This window comes from Etheostoma cragini, chromosome 6, assembly GCF_013103735.1.
Source record: "Etheostoma cragini isolate CJK2018 chromosome 6, CSU_Ecrag_1.0, whole genome shotgun sequence".
NCBI classification, from domain to species: Eukaryota; Metazoa; Chordata; class Actinopteri; order Perciformes; family Percidae; genus Etheostoma; species Etheostoma cragini.
Window position 1 is genome coordinate 16815983 of NC_048412.1, and position 18811 is coordinate 16834793.

An 18811-nucleotide genomic window follows, 5' to 3' on the forward strand; every position below is an offset into this window, starting at 1 on the left:
TGTCTTTCAGGGCGATGTCCGCATTCATATGATATATAAATCTGGAGGGAACGAGGGATTTAATGATCTCCTCAATGGTAAGATGATGACTGAATGCATGAGGAGGAATTTAATCTGATTAATAATCATTTAAAAAGGTATTGACATTTTTAATTCATTGAATGTTTCTGTTTTGTAGGTGATTTTCCAGAACCGCCTTTTCCCAGCCCTCCATTTCCAGGGTCCAAAGTTGTTCACAGGAGAAAAAAGAGACAGGTATGACTCCTGCTGGCATATTTGTTTGGAAATCCTCATCATTAGCAGATGAATGCTCATGAATGAACTCATGTTGACTTTATGACGTGCATAGGAATGTTTGTGTGAATGTTTGTGTGATAAAGAGATAGAGGAATGCTGTTTGTCCAGACTTGATTATTACGCTGTTTCCTTGCCTGTATGTTTCATGTAAATTCCTAAAGCTATAGAGAGTGCTGTTTCATTAGTCTCTTCCCACACAGCAGCTCTCCATCCCTCTCTCTTCTTCTTAATGAAATATTTACCTTGTGAGGCTCCTTCCTCATCTTTTCCCAGTCACAGTCAAATGTCTGCAGCTGTCAGTCTCTCAACCCTCAGAGCTGCTCTCATCTTTATTTGGAATCTGGAAAAAAGACAAACCTGGTTTAGCTTTGCAAAGTTCATCCTTACTGATTTATTGGTGATGCATGAGACATGAGTTGATCTTTGTGTTTACTGTGGGTGCTGTTCTGAAAAATCTCTTTGATGTTTAAAAGTCTTGGTGAAGGAAAGCTAGCTGTCTTTTATTTATTTTTTATAAAAGTGGCAACTGTGTTCTTCTTCTCAGGCTCAACATGTGTTGCGTAGTGTAGAGGATGAGACCAAATACATCGAGTTGATGGTGATCAACGACCATTTAATGGTAAGTATGATATGGTAGACTGTATACTGCAATATTAATTATACAACTCCTAATACTACCTTAATTGTGCATAAAAGAAACAGTTTTGAGCCAATGACTTAAATTCACTGGGAATCAACACAATAAATGTGACACTGACACTGGCTCCTTATACATACATTTAAATGGCTTAAATTGAATTTGTTCCATTTTGAATTGATATGTTTCCTCTCCATCCCTCTTTTTCTGTCTCTCTCTTCAGTACAAGAAGCATCGGCTTTCCGTTGGGCACACAAATAACTACGCTAAGTCAGTGGTCAATATGGCTGACATGGTAAGAATTATATTGATCCTCTTCTTGGAAAGCTTGCCACAAGCACTCCGAGGTATTGGAGCTGAGCATTGCACTGTTTTCTCATTTAGCCAACCTTACTCACTACATTTAAAACCTCTCCTGAACAATAATATGCTGCGTGCAGCCATTAACCAGCCAGTCATGACAGGACTGAAACAGCAGTGACATCTCAACAGTACTGAGGCAGATATTTCGATGTTTCATGATTTGTTGCCATGTCTGTGTCACTGTGGTACTGAAATCTGACCTGCCACAGGGTCATGTCTGTAAGCTGATAGGCTGGTGAAGCTGGGGAAAGGTCACACTTTCTGTCGTGCCCTTGGAGAGGATCATATAAGCAGACTCTATTTGGGATGTACACATTGATTTACATTTGCTAGTATGGTTGCCTTTTTCCCCAGTGTATTCTGTCCCAAACCACAGCACAGAGGCCGCATTCACATTGGCATCACATATGAAAAATATTACAGCGATTACTTATCACAATGGGGAAAAATATACAGAAAATTACAATAACATTAACATTTTTATAGATTGTAGTCGGGAAACGTGTCCTTGTTCAGAAAAGGAATTTTCAGTTGTGGTCCCTTTCCCAAACCAATGTCCACCCACCACATAAGTCACATGTCACATGCAGGAAACATCTGTGACCATGGATTCTGATAGACACAGTGCTCATTCCCAAAACAAATAAGCATTTACTGTAAAGGAAATGGTACATTCCCTTTTAAATTCATTGACATGTGCATATAAGGTTATAAGAAAAAAATAATCCTAACTTAAAGTCAATTTTTTCAACCACATCTCACAGATCTAATTTGTTTAGTTGTTATCGCGAGACGTAAACCTTGAACTAAAATATTTTTGTCAGATAACGAATACATTTTTGGGGAAAAGGGTTGGCGCCTTTTACTTCTTTTTAATGCTCTTCTGTGATTTTTAAATCCAACATGAGAAGGTGGTGTTAGAAATGTATAAATGTATGTGCATGAACGAAATAATCTTTACAAAGTAGCGTAACGCATACAATGTTTTCTCCATTATTCGCAAAGTAGCTGGTTTGAGATGCTTTATGTTTTTAAAATAAAATGTTGGAAAGAAAAAATCAATATATACCACTATAATGGATAAAATGTTTGGTTCACATACAAAGTGAGCAAGGACATGTCTTTTCTGGCTACCATCTTTGTTCAGTTAAGTAAACAAAGGATGTTACATGGTGTTTTCTGGAAATACCTTCAGAATGGTAGTAAGTGTTGTTAAGTGACCTTCTGGGTTTTTCAAAGATCACAGGTACCTGGTAGAGCGGGCATGTAGAGGTTTACTACTTGACGCAGCAGCCGAGGGTTCAACTCCAACCTGTGGACCTTTACTGCATGTCATTCCCCTTCTTTCTCTCGCCTTTCACAGATTGTTTTTTATATCTGAGAATTGGATGCTTAGCTCTGACTCGAATGTACAGAGGGACAAACTAGTACTCTGATGGATCTTAAAACTAGTGGAGCTGATAGGGTGAGGTTGTAGGGGCCGGATTGGCGTTGCCACTTCCTCTCTGCGCTGTCAGCTTTGTCTTGAGACTGTTGGCATTTATCTTAAACAAAGAGGCTTTGCTCTTGTTCTCTTCTCCCGGTACCCACATAGATTTCCATCTTATGAAAGCAAACATTATTATTTGTCAGTTTACTCTCTCTATGTCCTTCAGACTGTTACACTCATTGACTGCGTCTAGCCGGTTGTAATGTGCTGCTGTTTGGTGGCAGGATCAGACTGATCCCACTGACTGTCTAACTGGTGCTGTTACTACAGACAGCTGGAGATGTTGATGAATATGAAGTGTGTCAGTCAGATATAATATCCGTCCATTTATCTTTTGGCACTTTCAGATTATGACTTTCAAAGATAACTTGCTGATAATAAATCTACTTTTATCCGGCCAGATTTTCAAGGAACAGCTTAATACCCGGATTGTGCTGGTTGCCATGGAGACGTGGTCGACTGACAACAAATTCAACATTGACGATGACCCTATGGTGACGCTGAGGGAGTTCATGAAGTTTCGAAAAGACTTCATCAAAGAGAAATGCGACTCTGTTCACCTCTTCTCGTGAGTCAGAATAGTTCATGCAAAAATAACTGTGTTGTCTTTTATTTATATTTATATACATATAGACTTTGTTGTTCTTCTTTCTATCTGTTCTGAGAGTAATAAAAACCGGACTTGATTCTGATTAAAAGGACTTTATTGTGTGCTCAGCACTGAGCATCTTTTAATCAAACACATAACTTTTTTTCTCATCAGAGGGAATCGTTTCCATAGCAGCTGGGGAGGAGCTTCCTATATGGGAGGAGTTTGCTCCCGGACTAAAGGAGGGGGAGTCAATGAGGTGAGTTTTAAACCACAAATGAGGAATTACAGATTTCCCAAAACTCCAATTTACTGTCAGCTGACTTTTGAATAGGTATAGGCAACATGGAGTACAATCATGTTGCCAGTGAATCCTAATCTTTTGCTCTGTATTCTCTTATTAAAAAGGCAGCATATTTAAAATGTATTATCAATATACTGTGTATTGATTCCTGTTGTACACTGCAGTTTTAGCCATTTAGTTTCTGTTATTCAACTTAATGAATGAATCTAATGATTTTGGGATGCCATTGTAACACCAGTTATTCTTTCCAGCCTTTATCTGATATTCTGTTGATTTTCTGTCCCCTGCTCTCTCTCTCTCTCTCTCTCTCTCTCTCTCTCTCTCTCTCTCTCTCTCTCTCTCTCTCTCTCTCTCTCTCTCTCTCTCTCTCTCTCTCTCTCATACATCAGTATGGGAAAACCGATGAGATGGCCATAACCCTCGCTCAGTCGCTTGGACAGAACATTGGCATCTTCTCTGATAAGAAGAGGATCCTCAATGGTACACAGTTCAACCTTAATGAATTTGTTTTTCTTACTTTTCCAACAAGCATTCAATTTTTAAGCTTCCTTTCTATTTGATGGGATTTTTTTTCTAGGCGAGTGCAAGTGTGATGATCGTTGGTCGGGCTGTATCATGGATGATGTTGGGTAAGTAACCTTTACAGAACATTTCCTTATCAATTCATCTCAACAGACAGACAACAGTTTGCCCAACAAATTGACAAAAACCCTGCTGAGATCTAAAATTGTCCATTTAAAAATATCTGTTTTTGAGTCAGTGAGCAGTTTTTTATTGATACTAGAGACAAATTTAAATCACATCATCAGAGTTGGATACAATGTTGAGCTTGCTTTAATGCTAACATCACACTGGACTGAAAAAACATTGCATGTTTGTTTGCTCTAGAATTTGTTTTTCTTTTGAAATGGATGTGTATTGTCACCTAAGAGTTAAACACACACACACACAGATATTTTCATCCACAGGAGTGTGATTGTAGATTATTAATTCTCCACTAGGTGTCAGCCTGTGTGTATTTTCCATATGGCTTGTTTATGTAACTTCATTGGGCTATTTAAAGCAGTAATGCGTGATGTGATCTGATGATTGCTAAGATTAGAAAATAGGTATTACATCACTCTGTGTATGTTTTGTGTTTCCAGTTTCATGCAGAAATCATGACAGTGTTCGTCTTAAAATGCGTTTGTGTCTCTGCAGTGTTATACTGTACAGGCTTTCTGTGAGCATACGGATATAACTTTGTGTTGTGTCTGTAAAAGCTTCTGCGATGTGTGTGTGTGTGTGTGTGTGTGTGTGTGTGTATACATATATATATAAAATATACCCCTTTCTTAAATACTTCTTACGTTCCCCCTCTATCCCGAATGGGACAGCAGGTGAGCAGAAGCTTGGCTAGAACGTTGCCTGTGCTGTTTTTAACCAACTGGCTGCCTCGGAGGGGTTGTCAGTCATCACAACCTTTCCCGTCTCATCCAACAGCACTACAGCCGCTGTGGCCCCAGCTTCTCTTTGTTATTCAAATGATATGAAAAAATACAGGTCGATGTCCCTTTATTATTATAAACAGACTAGGGGTGGGGGAAAAAATCGATACAGCATAGTATCGCGGTATTTTCAGTGGCATTACTGTATCGATACACAGACGCCAAGTAAAGATCTTTTATTATACATGTGTTGGTCAGTTTGTCTACTTCACAATCCCATTTGCAGCAATAAAATTGAACTGATATGAACAAACGAAATGTATCTTTTTAGATAAAACAGATGTTTACAAAGTTTCCTTTTGGGGACATCATTTGAAATTGGGAAAAATTAGAATTTGAAAAAAAGTTATAATTGCAATGTATCGCAGAATAATGCAATATGTTTAAAATCGCAATAATAATGTATCATGGCATAAGTATCGTGATGATATTGTATCGGGAGCATCTGATGATTCCCACCCCTAAAACAGACTGTATTTTTCATAATCATTTTGTACAATTTTACATGTACTTTACATGTATTATTTAGTTTTTGAATGTCACCGGCTGATCAGCCATGACAATTTTATTGATTTGATTATTCTTACTATTATCAATAGGCTCCTTCATGCCCTTTGAAAGTCAGGACTTTTCATTACTTCCTTTAATCCATGTTTAACCGATTGATACAGTCTGCAATGTCATTCTCATCTTAGGCCAATTCTGACTACCTCATTTCCCTGTAACAACAGTGCACTTCCCTAACACTCCCTGTCCAGGTTCTGCTCTATTGGGTTACCATAATAAACCTGCTATAATGTCACTGCCACATGACAGAGGACAGGTGACTCTGTGCTCCTATGAGCCTGTCACTGTGAATGGACCCGGCCCAGATCTGTATTCTCTAAAATAAAGTCAATGGTATTTCAGACGCTTGTATTCAATGAGCAACCTCAGTCATGTCCTGGTCAAGTCATGGACATTTCTTTTTGTCCCTCAGCACCTGCATGTCTGATTAACTTAACCTGACTACTAACTGTTTTCCCATTTCTCACAGGGTTCTAGCTGTATGTATGTATGTTTGTGTGTGTGTGTGTTCACGTATAAATATAAAGTATATGTATAAATTTATATATACATATATGTATAAATGTATATATATGTGTATAAATTTATATATATATATTACGTATCTTTTCCTTTTTCACGAAATAATTGATTTAGCTGTGAACAAACCAGGACAAAATATGAATTATAAAGGGTGTAACGTTGAATTTTTATTTGTATTTTCTGATCTAATTAAATCAAAAAGTCTGACCTACTGTGTACTGTAACAAGGACACACATTAATCATTGTGGTTCAGTGTGGTAGAGTGTGGTTAAGACACCACCTAACAGCCACTAGGGGGTGATAGACTGACTGAATGAATGATGAAAGAAATGATTGAGGATGCTAGTGGATCTTTTTCTGGTACATTAGTTGCTTTATGTACATTATGAAAGAAATATACACACATAAAGCAAATAATATTGTAGTATGTGTTTTAATATATGGAAATACATATTTAATCCCATGGTTTTATGTGCTGTGAAATGAAAAGTCTTCTACTCCTCCTGATGACTAGTGAATAATTCAAGCATGTTTTGTCTTTGTTTCACCCCTTGTTATGGATTAAAGGGAATAAACACTACAAGATTTTGATGAGATTGAGCACTGGTGCAAATTTTGAAATCAAAGATGCAAATCTCTCTGATAGTCGGGACAACTTTAAACCTGATTAGTTCAGGAAATCTACCTGAAATATTGTAGTGTGCTTCATCCATCATCAAGGCGTTATTACTGGCTCCTTGTACAACCATTATCACTGGAGGTGGTTTCATGTAGCTACATTTCATATCAAACGATGACGACCTCTCACTGAGTCTGTCTGTTATTGCATTGTCTCTTGAGCCAATCCTGATGAGCTGCGCTACCAGAGGCACTTTAGTTAAACATGTGCCAGCATCATAATCAGCATTAAGCGACGGATTGTGCAGCAGAAGATATTTAAGTGCTGCTCAGGTTTCTCAGGGTCACTGTTGTTAAAAGCATCAAAATGAACACTGGACATTTGATTGTAATAGATCTGCTCATGTAATTCAGATGCACTTCAAATGGTGTTGTTCGGGCTTCAGGTGAATGTGACATAAAGCTGAATTTTTATAATATTTAAATTTTGTTGAACACGGATGTGATTATTTTAGTATCACATGATAATGCAATAACTGTTTTTGTGAATCATCCACACTATTTAAGTTCATTTCCAGGAGAAATTCATAAATGCATCTCCATATGATCCTCACAATCTTAGCTCTAATGTATAGCTAGCTACCTCCATGTTGTTGTAAGGATCTCCTCAGAACTGTGAGTATGGTATGGTAAACCTGTGGTAATACCTGAAATATTAAAAGAAAGTTGAAAAGAAATACAAAATGTATTAAATATGACAAATCTGCAATGGTATTGTCTGTTTCACTGAAATTACATATGAGGTTTGAAAAGTTGTGTTGGTAAAAACATTTCTAAGTGTTTTGTCTTTGGGAAACAAGGCTTGTCTCTCCCAGTATTATCTCAAGATGCTCTCTGTATCCATGGTAACTGCATAATATGCTGCGGTTGTGTTGAACAGTTTCTACCTGCCCAAGAGGTTCTCGGACTGCAACGTGGAGGAGTACCATAACTTTCTAAACAGCGGTGGAGGAGCCTGTCTGTTCAACAAACCTCTGAAGGTATGTCACACTCACATATACTCATACATGTGTATTTTTAGTCGTCAGAATATTAATTCTGCTCTTTCCCCCCTCAGCTGTTGGACCCTCCAGTGTGTGGAAATGGCATCGTGGAGCCAGGAGAGGAGTGTGACTGTGGCAACCCGGCAGTAAGTTACAGTAATTTAGATGACTGGATGCTAATATAAAGATGTACTACCCTAAAAGTTAACTTAACAAAACCACTTGTTGTATCTGACTAATAACAGGTAACTTGATGGAGCAATGTCATTGGAGAAATCAAGGTGCTGCCCACAGTGATAACATTATAGAGTTTGTCTGGAGAGACCTCTGTTTAAGGGGGTCATTCTGTTAGATGAGATAATGTATTGCGTAAAAGAAATTACGTCAAATCAAAGTGAGGCAACTGAGAGCCGCTTCTGTCTTTTAGGAGTGTGCCAGAGAAGGGGAGGCCTGCTGTGACAAGTGCACCCTGACCCAAGGGTCCAAGTGTAGCAACGGACTCTGCTGCAACAGCTGCCAGGTACACAACAGGACACGGCAACACCCTTCATCCTCGGCTGGGGTGTAGGAGGATCCCTTCATTGGCCATATCCACTTGGATGTACTTCAATGTTATATTGCTCTGGTTTTTCAAATGGCTAGCAAAGAAAGCCTCACAATTAATTAATGTTAAATGTACTGCATTTATATAGCGCTTTTCTAGTTTTAGCGACCACTCAAAGCACTTTTAAAATACGAGCCAGCAATCATACACCGATGGCAGAGGCTACCATGCAAGATGCCAAATGCTCGTTTGTAGGGAAGGATTAAACATTCATACCCAGATGACACAGCCAGGCTTAGTATATTTTCCATGCACTTACACCTGTAGACTGCAGGAGACTCCAGGGATCAAACCACCGACCTTCTAATTAGCTGACGACCGCTCAACCTCGTGAGTTACAACCAGCCCTGTAGAGATGCTAAATCTAGGACCAACAGGAATAAGCGACAATAAGTTTACTATTTTAAAAAAAAAACAGAAATGTGCTCATTGAGCTTTTCCTTCTCCAGACTACAAGTGAGATGGTCTTTCGCAGTCCTTTATCACTCTCAAATACTTGAATGAATAAATGAATGTAGTTGAGTTGTGGACCAGTACACTGACCTGTCATAAATGGAGAAATGATAGTTTGGGATGTCAAGAGGGAAAGAGTGCCTGGAGCCAACAACTGTGCAGAGGGATGACATGTTCTGATGAAGTCCCTGTTCCTCTGACACCATGCCTAATTACAAACACTCTTAATTCTATGCTTCTACAGATGGAGTTCATGGGAGTTGTGTGCAGAGACGCCGTGAACGACTGCGACATCCCAGAAAACTGCACAGGCAACTCCAGCCAGGTGAGCATGAGTTTCCCTCTCACAGTTTTCTGCATCCTGGGTTATAAAAGTAATACTTAGAATATCACAGGATATGCAATACTTATACAGTGCATCAAAGTATCTCTGAGGTTTTCTTTGTATTATTTGCAGTGTCCACCAAATGTGCACAAGATGGATGGCTACACGTGTGAAAAGGACCAAGTAAGATATTGAGATACTTTACATTTCAAAAAATCTTTTCCTCTGCACATGTGATGCCTTTAAGACACTACATTTCTCACTACAGGGTCGATGCTTCAATGGAAGGTGCAAAACCAAAGACAGACAGTGCAAGTACATTTGGGGAGAGAGTAAGTGGGATAATCCTAATGTGCAAATTGATTTGTATTAACAAATCTGCAAAAGACTACATGCATCTACTGTAAATGTTAAGGCTCATTGTGTTGTGCCTCTCTCAGAAGCAACAGCGGCCGACAAGTTCTGTTACGAGAAGTTGAACATCGAAGGGACGGAGAAAGGTAACTGTGGGAAAGACAAGGACACCTGGATCCAGTGTAACAAACAGTAAGCGAGCCCTTTTTGTGACTGAACCCTATGCAGTTCTATAATTGTCTTATTTTACTCTCCGTGATGTTTGGTTGCATTTTTGTGTTTCAGGGATGTTCATTGTGGGTACCTGCTGTGCTCCAATATCTCACCCGCCCCGCGACTGGGAGAGCTGCAGGGAGGGCTGACCTCTTTCTCAGTAGCCCAGCACAGTGCTTCGCTTGATTGCAGGTACACATCATAGAGGAAACTTCCTAACAAAAAGAGCCTTGCTCCCTGGTTCTGTATTTCAATCTGTGCACAGCAGCGCAAAGGCAACATTCACAGTTCTATTATGATTAAGTGTGAAAGGATACATTTTCAGTGGCCCTGTGTCTTTTATTCCAACATTAATGTGAACTCTACACAGTCTCTCTCATGTTAAGTGCTGTGTGTGACCGCATGTTTTGTTGTTCAGCGGTGCTCATGTGGTGATCGACGGAGACACCGATCTGGGATACGTTGAGGATGGGACCGCCTGCGGAACAGACCGCATCTGTTTCAATCACAAATGTCTCCCCATCCAACAGTTCAACTTCAGCACCTGCCCTGGGACCACCGACAAGATCGTCTGCTCTGGACACGGGGTACACTCACTCACGCACGCACGCTCGCACACACACACACACAATAATAAGTCAGTGATGTATATATTTACCATAAGGTTGAAAAACAACAAATACATGCATTTCCAAAATGCTTGACTGAGCTTGCTGTTACTTATTAGAGAGATAGATAGATAGATCCATCAAACTTGAAAGAAAAATAAAGGTTTGACACCACATAGGTATGGGACAGTGACATTTTTTACACTATTCTTATTTTAATTTCACGCTGTAGGTGTGCAGTAGTGAGCTGAAGTGTGTGTGTTACCTGGGCTGGGCAGGGGAGGACTGTAACTCCACATCTCCTCTCAGTTATCTTGTGGTCGGACCCACTGCTCCAGTTTCAGGTGAGAGCTGTTAACTCTCTTACTATTTGTTGCTACTATCCATACCTTTCTTCATCTCACATTTTCTGCATCTTTTCTTCATCCATTCATCTTTGCTTCTCATACCTCTCAACTCTTTCCACCTTGTTCTACTGTTAAACTACCTCCCCTTCATCAATCCCATAAATATTATGTTGACGCTTTTTTATGTTTTAGCTACTGTGTCAGGTTTCATGTCTGCTCACTAAAAGCAGCTGCATTTGTATTCACTGAACCATGCACGTCATCATTTTTGTTTGTTGTTATTTTCACACTCATTCTTTGTCGACAGGCTGATGTCTTTGACGGAGTGACTTGAGGTCAGATTTGAGTTCCTTTTCATTGTATTTGTCCTGTCTTTGATGTCATATCCTGATCCTCTTCCTCTCTCACCTCAACTTCAGCGTCATCATGGTCGGCTAATTCTGAACAATATTGAGTTAGAAAAACAGACCGTTTGTAATGTTATCCTGAATGGGAACCAACTGCACATGTAAGTTTCCCTCAGTAGTAGAGTTAGTAGTAGTGCTATGGGGAGACAGCAGTTGGTTCTCAGTGTTGTCCCCTTGTTCTCCTTTTACACTTTTCCTGCTAAGCGTATTGTGTTTTTGTGTTCTGCTGCAGTGTTTTGTGGTTTGCGTATCCCCTTGTGTCTTCATGATTCAGGAAACAAGAGACACACATTCAATTAACACACATTCGCCTCTCTACTCTCCTCTCTCCCTCTGTCTCAGGTATCACCAGTACCAATATCATCATCGGGGCCATCACAGGCTCAATCCTCGTCCTCGCCCTCATACTAGCTGTTACTGCCTGGTGTTACAAGTGAGTGTGCCTTCAGCCTGCATTTGTCATGTTTTGTATCCGTGGTTCCCAACCCTGTGGTCTGGACTCGTAGTAGGGGTCACCTGGAGTGTCAGCAGATATTTAACATAATAGGAAAGAAAAATCATAGTTCCGCTACACACTGTAATGTTTGTGAAGTACACAATATTGTTGGACCTTGAGGACTAATAAAACAAATTCAAACAAAGCAAGAAAAAAATAACAAGGGGTTCGCAAGTTGATATTGCATCATTTTGAGGGGTCACAAGTTAAAAAGGCAGGGAATCACTGCTTTATATAATGCAACGCATTTAGCAAAAGTTACATTTTTGCTGGACTGAGGATACTTTGTTCTTCACAGGAGCTACAAGCAGAGATGCTACGTTGAGTCTGAAGTTCATCGAAGATTCTGCCGGTTTGCTCACTTTAACTCTATTCCCAGTGTGCTACATTTAAGTTAATTTTACATGACATTTACATGTTATGAGAGATAGTGTCCTGTTAATAATGTTTTTTAACACATTATTTGTCGGGTTGCTTACGTTTCTCTTGAGCAAGACACTGTACCCCTCAACCTCTCACTCTGACATCTCTCCCTTTGTGCATGAATAGGTCCTGAGCATGTGTGTTTATTTCAGGCCTATGATAAGAGTGTAAATTGTAATTTCCCCACTGGGGATCAGTAAACAGTATAACTTATTATATTAAATTATTGTTACTCTATTACAATTTTACTTCTTTAAAAATACACAAGTTTTTGTTATCAAAATGTACTTAATGTGAAAAAAAAACATTTTTCAAATGTCCCCACTTGACTGCTATTACGTATGTGTGTAACATTATTAGATTCATATTACAGATGCATTAACATGTAAAGAGCATTTATCTGTTGGAGTTGGTCGAGAGTGGATTTTTTTAATATTGTGGAGCAGTTTAGTCTGTGAAAACCACTATTTTAGAAGCTGATCCTACTGTTGTGTACACTAAATCTTAAACTAAAAGATAACTAGTAACTATGGCTGTTACATAAATATAGCAGAGTAATAAGTTATCTGTACAATGTAATGGAGTAGAACAAAGTACCTCAAATTTGTTCTTAATTACAGAATTTGAGTAAATGTAAATAACTGCTTTCCACCACTGAGAATGGCATCATTATACCACTGCCACTGGTGTTAAACTTTAAGTGGGAGGGAAACCTCACTAATACAGTTGGAGGTTCAGTAGATTCAAAGGCAACACAGCCACAAGCTATAAGTTTGCAGTGCTGAACATGTGTTTTTTTGGCGAGTTAATTTATTGAACATCATAGATTTGTGATAAATAACTTCATAGAAATATCTGAATGGGGAATATTTCTGTAATTGCTGTGATTTCATATCTAAAATAATTCTTCTGTATATCCAGGCAAATGCCCCCAGGTGACTATGTAACAAAGCCTGGGGATGCAGACTCCTTTTACAGTGACATGCCTCCAGGTGTCAGCACAAACTCCGGCTGCAGCTCCAAGAAGAGGTCAGCCTGCCTGTCGCACCTCCAGATTTGCACCCTGTCCTTCACTCCCTCCATCCCCTCCATTTCTCAGAACATCTCACTGTTTGGCTTCAGGTGTGCCATCTCATCATCACTCATTCATTCACTGGCAATTGTGTGTGTGCATATGTGATTCTGAAAAATCACTGGTGTGTTCATATCATGTGTTTTTACCATCATGGCTTTCATGTCGTGTGTCATTCTGTAAACATTTTGGAGTTGAATCAAAATGTTTGGAAAATGATGAACATTTTGCAGATGGCATATTCAGCAGAAAATACCTCACTGCTACATTTCTCATTTCATGTCACTTTTAGCTGCCATGATGTTGCGTTACGGCTCATAATGCTGCCATCTGCTGCGCTGGTGTCTTCATATTCAGCCTCTCCCTCGTCTCCATACTCTCCACTTATCAACAGGAGCAGAAGCGTTTTAGTGATTTGTAGCAGCTTGGACCGACAATGCTGTTCTGATATAATTCTGTCCATGCGGTGTGTGTGTGTGTGCGCGTGTGTATGCGTGTGTGTGTGTGTAGATCTAATGGTCTATCCCACTCATGGAGCGAGAGAATCCCAGACGCCAAACACATCTCCGACATCTGTGAAAACGGGCGACCGAGGAGCAACTCATGGCAAGGTAAAAACAGAATCCCCACTTATACTCACAGTAAGAGAAAACCCTGCTTCTATTGCTCTGAAAACTAAAACCAAAACTAATGCAGGAAAAAGGCGGGACACCTGTGGTGAAAAAAGGAAAGAAAACACCTCATGTCTTCAGCATTATTATAAAGTTGTCTAAACTACTGTAGCTAAAACACAAAGTCTTTGCCAGAGCCAAAATAAGTGAATTTGTTTTGGGGATACACAGCAGTCATACTCCTAAATGTTCTCTCTTGCATTAAACATCCCCCCTAGTAAATATTTTGCATGTGTTTATGTTTTGTTTCTCTGCAGGGAATCTGAGCGGTAATCGTAAGAAACTGAAAGGAAAGAAGTTCCGTGCTCGCTCCAACTCCACAGAGTAAGTTCTCTTTGGGCAAGCTGGTCATGTCCTGAGGTCAATGAACATTGAACATGGGATGTGCAGATAAGGAAAAACTTTAATGGAAAATAGACTTAATGAGTTTTAAAAAAAGGATAAACTGGTGAAATGCTTTATATTTTTTTATGTCAACACATGCCGTGAAAAGACCAAAACAAAAACTGTTTTAGTCAGTCTCAACTACCGCAACTATCTTGTCCCACTGGTTCCCTACTGAAGATGTAAATCATCAATAATAAAAAAGAATAAATACAAAAATTTTAATAATCATCTCAAACACCTGGGCACTGAAGGTTTTAGCAGTGGTTCCTCCAACAGAAGCATAGACTGTATTTGTTTGGAACTATTTTCACCCGTGGATTAATACATGATTGGGGCGCTCAAGAGCATCGACCGGAATAAAGTACGGTTCACCCAGTGCACGGTGTGGCTCATTTATGTTTTTAATAGTGTTTGAACAACAATTAAGATCTATGGCACAAGAAATAAAACTGTTTATTTTTAATTAATTTCTTTCATTAGATTGATCTGTTAAAGGCGTAGCGTAACTATGAAAAACACAACTCTGTACCAGAGACAGAGAGAGGTACAGTTTGAGGAGTATGTTACACTGACCCTTACAAGCTAGTCAAATCGCAGGCCAGTGAGATCATGTTGTCTCTTGCAGTGTGAACTCCCTGCTGCAGTGTGAAAGCCCTGTCTGGCTTGTGAGGCTGTATTACACCTCAAAATAACCCTTTCTTACCTCATACCTGTGTACAAGTAAAACAATTGCATATATGCCTGTTGACCAGGGCGATTCTAGGATTAGACCTTTAGGGGGCTCTGCCCTTAATGAGAATGTGACATGGATACAGTGCCTTGTAAAAGTGTTTTAAAATCGCCCATGCCTGTTGACTGTGAATGAACAGTGTGCATCGGCTGCCTCCGAGCCTGGCGTGTTGGTGTGTTTCTTTGTTTGTGGGTTTGAAGGTCTTGGCTTACAATTGTCCGCAGTGCACCTGTTCTCATTGCAAGCATGAGACTGGCTGCCGACTGCTTGGAATGATGTGACATGTAACCAATATGCAACTGAGCCTATAACACACACAACAGTTGTTTGTGATTTCCATGGTGCTGTTTTCATCTGAAACCACACACAGGTCTGTCCGCCATCTTCTCACCATTTTCTTAATTGCATCTTGGTGTTTGTTTAGGATATCTTTGCTCTGCTCTGCTTTCCTGAAATATTTCCTCTTCCTCTCTCCCCCCTACACCTGCTTATTTCTGGAGATTGTCCTTTTCAATTTCTGTTCCTTTTCTCTCTTCTCCCCCTCCCTTTGTTGTGTCCATCACCCCCTTCCCCCTCCCACAGGTATTTAACCCCTCGCTTCAAAGAGTTTTATGATGTAACTAAATGGGTAGAAGATGTGAATAGAAACACTCAAGGACCTTACCTTAGGTATTATCTCAGACTATGTCCCGCTCCCCACACGCTTGTCCAAAAAAACGCTCACTTTTGGTTTGATTTGTGGCTTGGTCAATGAAAGTTAGCTTTAATCTGAATATTTAAAAGTAAAACCTCAGAGAAAGTGTTGTCGACCGCTGGCATGTTGCGACTCGGGGTTCCTAAAAGGGGTTGCTTTACATTATGTTTCCACTTTTTCATAATTCTTCCTTTTAGTTTGAGAAAGACATTCGTTTTTTTTTTTTATCAGCTGCACTCAACTTTACAGACTTATTTTCAGCAAATGATTCTGCAAAAACAACAGTCTCTCACTGCCTGTGATAGTGTGACAATTCTAATATTCCTTATTCCTCCTTATTCCCTTCTTTGCTTCTTCCCCTCAGTCTCTTGTTGCCTCTGCATGTTGCGTGTTGTTTTGTCAGTAAGTGTCTGTGTGTCAGCCTCACCTCGCTCTCAGTGACCTCACGTGCCTTTGCATCAGTGTGATGTCACTGCCAAGCCTCTGCGCTGACATCATCACTGGGCTGTAGGCCACCACTCTGATGATGTTCAAGGTCTATAGATAATCACAAGCCACAAGGTTTCCTTGAGAACGGCAAGGAAAGCTCATGGTCTGTGTTCAGTATCCGTACCATCTCATGGACTGTTTTTGTTTTTTACTACTGCAAGTTAAACGCCAATATGCAGTGTAGTCTATAGACCTTCACATGTTCAGGAGCACATTCCTGCCTCTTCTCCCCTTAATACATCTAGTGAAGGACAGAAACAGTCCAAAGGAGTAGAGAAATGTAGAGTGTTACATTGGGGAGCCCTGGTCTCAGAAGTAAAACCAAAGACATGTTTTTCTCACAGACAATTTTGCATAATTGACTGTTATTTCCAGCACTTAATTGGCACAAAATGCTTCTTATTTATTTGTCTGAAACAAGCAGCTGCTTAGAAAGATCTATAATTAATCCATAAAAATCACAAAAATCAAATCAGGTACAGTGAGCATACAAAGATGAGCTAATTTACAGATTAATTCTTCAGTCATAAACCAAAGCATTGGTCATCCAGAGGTAAATGTGTGTACCACGTCTCAGCAATCCATCCAATAATCATCTCATTTAACCCACAAATGTAAACGTAATCCAAAAAAGTCAGGGGCACATTAAAGTCAGTAGGATTCATTCTCTCCCATAAATGTCCAATACATAGAGATATCTCTGCCTGGACAAAAGTGGTGAACTGCCATCCATAGAAAACATTTCAGTAAATCCCTTTATTATTTGTGGCAATTTATTTTAGTCATGTTGATAAATAAATTGTCAACATGGGAATTCATTGTGAGAAAAAGAGGATTTCTGGAACCAGCGGTCCACCCGCTCCCTCCTCTACTTACTTATCTGACTTATCCAGGTATTGCGATCACCACCCAGCAGCCATGGAAACAAGCTCCTGTTGATAGGGCAGGCTTTCTGTGGCTCTTTCATTGTACAGGACCTCTCCCTCTGATTCTCTGTGTGTGTTGTTCTCACCCAGCATCGGTCTGGTCTGTGGTCCCAGTTACCTTATCATACTCACTGCTCCCAGCATTCCTCATTTAAACACACACACACACACACACACACACACACACACACACACACACACACACACACACACACACACACACACACACACAAACAAACACATTAGCAGCATGTATTTTTAACAGAGACCAAAGGTTTTTTCCGCGGATTGTGTGTCAGTGCTGTCCCCATGATGAAGAAAAAGTAATGCTGTGGCAGGGTTAAGCATGTGAGTTGCAGTAAACTATGACTAAGCCCACACCGCTGCTGGGATTCGTGTACAGAGGTTGCCCCTAAAAGCTGAGCTATAGACACACATACATTATCTGTCTGTCTCTGTGCTTTTTGGTGGACAGCAGTTGGAGCTTTTAAGATCAACCTCTCTCTGTAGAAAGGTGAATAATTGGAGCATCAGGAGGATGTTGCCCAAAGTCACAGATCTAACATTAGCTCTTGAATCTAGCCTCATTTCCCATCTGTGTCTTTGACCAACTTATTCCTAAACCAACCAGAATATAACAGGACAATATATTAATAATGTCACTTCTCCTTTTCCTCAGGACGCTATCCCCTGCCAAGTCTCCCACTTCCTCTACAGGATCTATTGCATCCAGCAGGAGATACCCGTACCCTATGCCCCCTCTCCCCGATGACCAGAGGAAAGCCAACAGGCAGAGCGCCAGGGCAAGTATCAGGAGCACATTACATCCTTTAAAGCCAGATTATAACACTGATTTTGCAAAATTGATTTTTAATACAGTGGAGATTCAAAGTAGGGCAGGTCATTATAGATTATTACATGTTAATGTAAAAAGTAGTTAGAAAATCTAATATTTTGCCCCAGACTGAGCTATAAACTCTGAACCAGGATTCATCAAAAAAACGTTTCAGTATTTCAGTAGTTGGATAAGTCAATAGTTCAATATGTGATGACAAGTCTCCATAGTGAAGTGTGTTCATGGCTTTACAAAGAAGAAAAAAACTATGAACAATGAAAGTTACTGAAACACTGCTAATGAGGATCATGATTTAAAGGCTGGTGTATTTTTGTTAAATCATAAAAAGACAAAATAAAATAATAAGCCTTATATTTTAACTACATATGTTAAAATAAAACGTCTTTTCTTTCATTTTCCCTTCCCCCAACCCTTTCTCTTTTCTGTGCATTTCCCTTCTTCTCTTCTCCTCAGCTGTGGGAGACTTCAATATAACAGCCTTCTTACCCACTCTGCAAAAGACCTTGAGGAACTACACTTGTCTCTCCTTTTCTATGAATGAAAAACACAAACATGTAACAAAAATGACTCTAAACGATTTGAGAGAAAGAATGAGATAGCCCACCACTGGAGTGGAATTAGGCAAAGGTGTGTGTGAGTGTGTACAAGCATCTCTGAGGCTGTCTTGCTAGACAGCGGCATTCAGTGGGTATCTACAAGGTGTTACTGAATGCCGGCAGAGAAACCAGCTCCACATCTACTTGAGACTAGCTGGAGCTCAGACTGAGCTGTTCCTGTCCGCTCAGGCCACATCTATGGGACTGGAAACCCCCCTCCACTCAGACCCCCCTTACCTGTCC

General features: G+C 39.9%; 1 protein-coding gene across 5 annotated transcripts in view; it reads left to right on the top strand.

Moving 5' to 3' along the window:
• The window catches only part of adam22 (ADAM metallopeptidase domain 22), a 53096-nt gene that overhangs the window by 31838 nt on the left and 2447 nt on the right, over positions 1–18811 (top strand). Inside the window, exons 7-32 of one of the 5 annotated variants that reach the window (XM_034875247.1) lie at positions 11–77; positions 179–255; positions 842–916; positions 1158–1229; positions 3188–3354; positions 3550–3634; positions 4069–4159; positions 4257–4308; positions 7815–7914; positions 7992–8063; positions 8345–8437; positions 9219–9299; positions 9432–9482; positions 9568–9631; positions 9740–9845; positions 9939–10058; positions 10285–10453; positions 10707–10818; positions 11571–11661; positions 12023–12076; positions 13069–13269; positions 13730–13830; positions 14148–14214; positions 15590–15676; positions 17796–17919; positions 18426–18811. The exon at positions 18426–18811 is cut by the window's right edge and continues 2447 nt beyond it. In XM_034875247.1, the coding sequence (XP_034731138.1) occupies positions 11–77; positions 179–255; positions 842–916; positions 1158–1229; positions 3188–3354; positions 3550–3634; positions 4069–4159; positions 4257–4308; positions 7815–7914; positions 7992–8063; positions 8345–8437; positions 9219–9299; positions 9432–9482; positions 9568–9631; positions 9740–9845; positions 9939–10058; positions 10285–10453; positions 10707–10818; positions 11571–11661; positions 12023–12076; positions 13069–13269; positions 13730–13830; positions 14148–14214; positions 15590–15676; positions 17796–17919; positions 18426–18446 (2400 nt within the window). In that variant the 3' untranslated portion in view covers positions 18447–18811. Of the gene's footprint in view, positions 1–10; positions 78–178; positions 256–841; positions 917–1157; positions 1230–3187; positions 3355–3549; positions 3635–4068; positions 4160–4256; positions 4309–7814; positions 7915–7991; positions 8064–8344; positions 8438–9218; positions 9300–9431; positions 9483–9567; positions 9632–9739; positions 9846–9938; positions 10059–10284; positions 10454–10706; positions 10819–11570; positions 11662–12022; positions 12077–13068; positions 13270–13729; positions 13831–14147; positions 14219–15589; positions 15677–17795; positions 17920–18425 lie in introns of those variants that run through there. The other 4 variants (XM_034875249.1, XM_034875248.1, XM_034875250.1 and 1 more) reach the window with 4 other exon arrangements.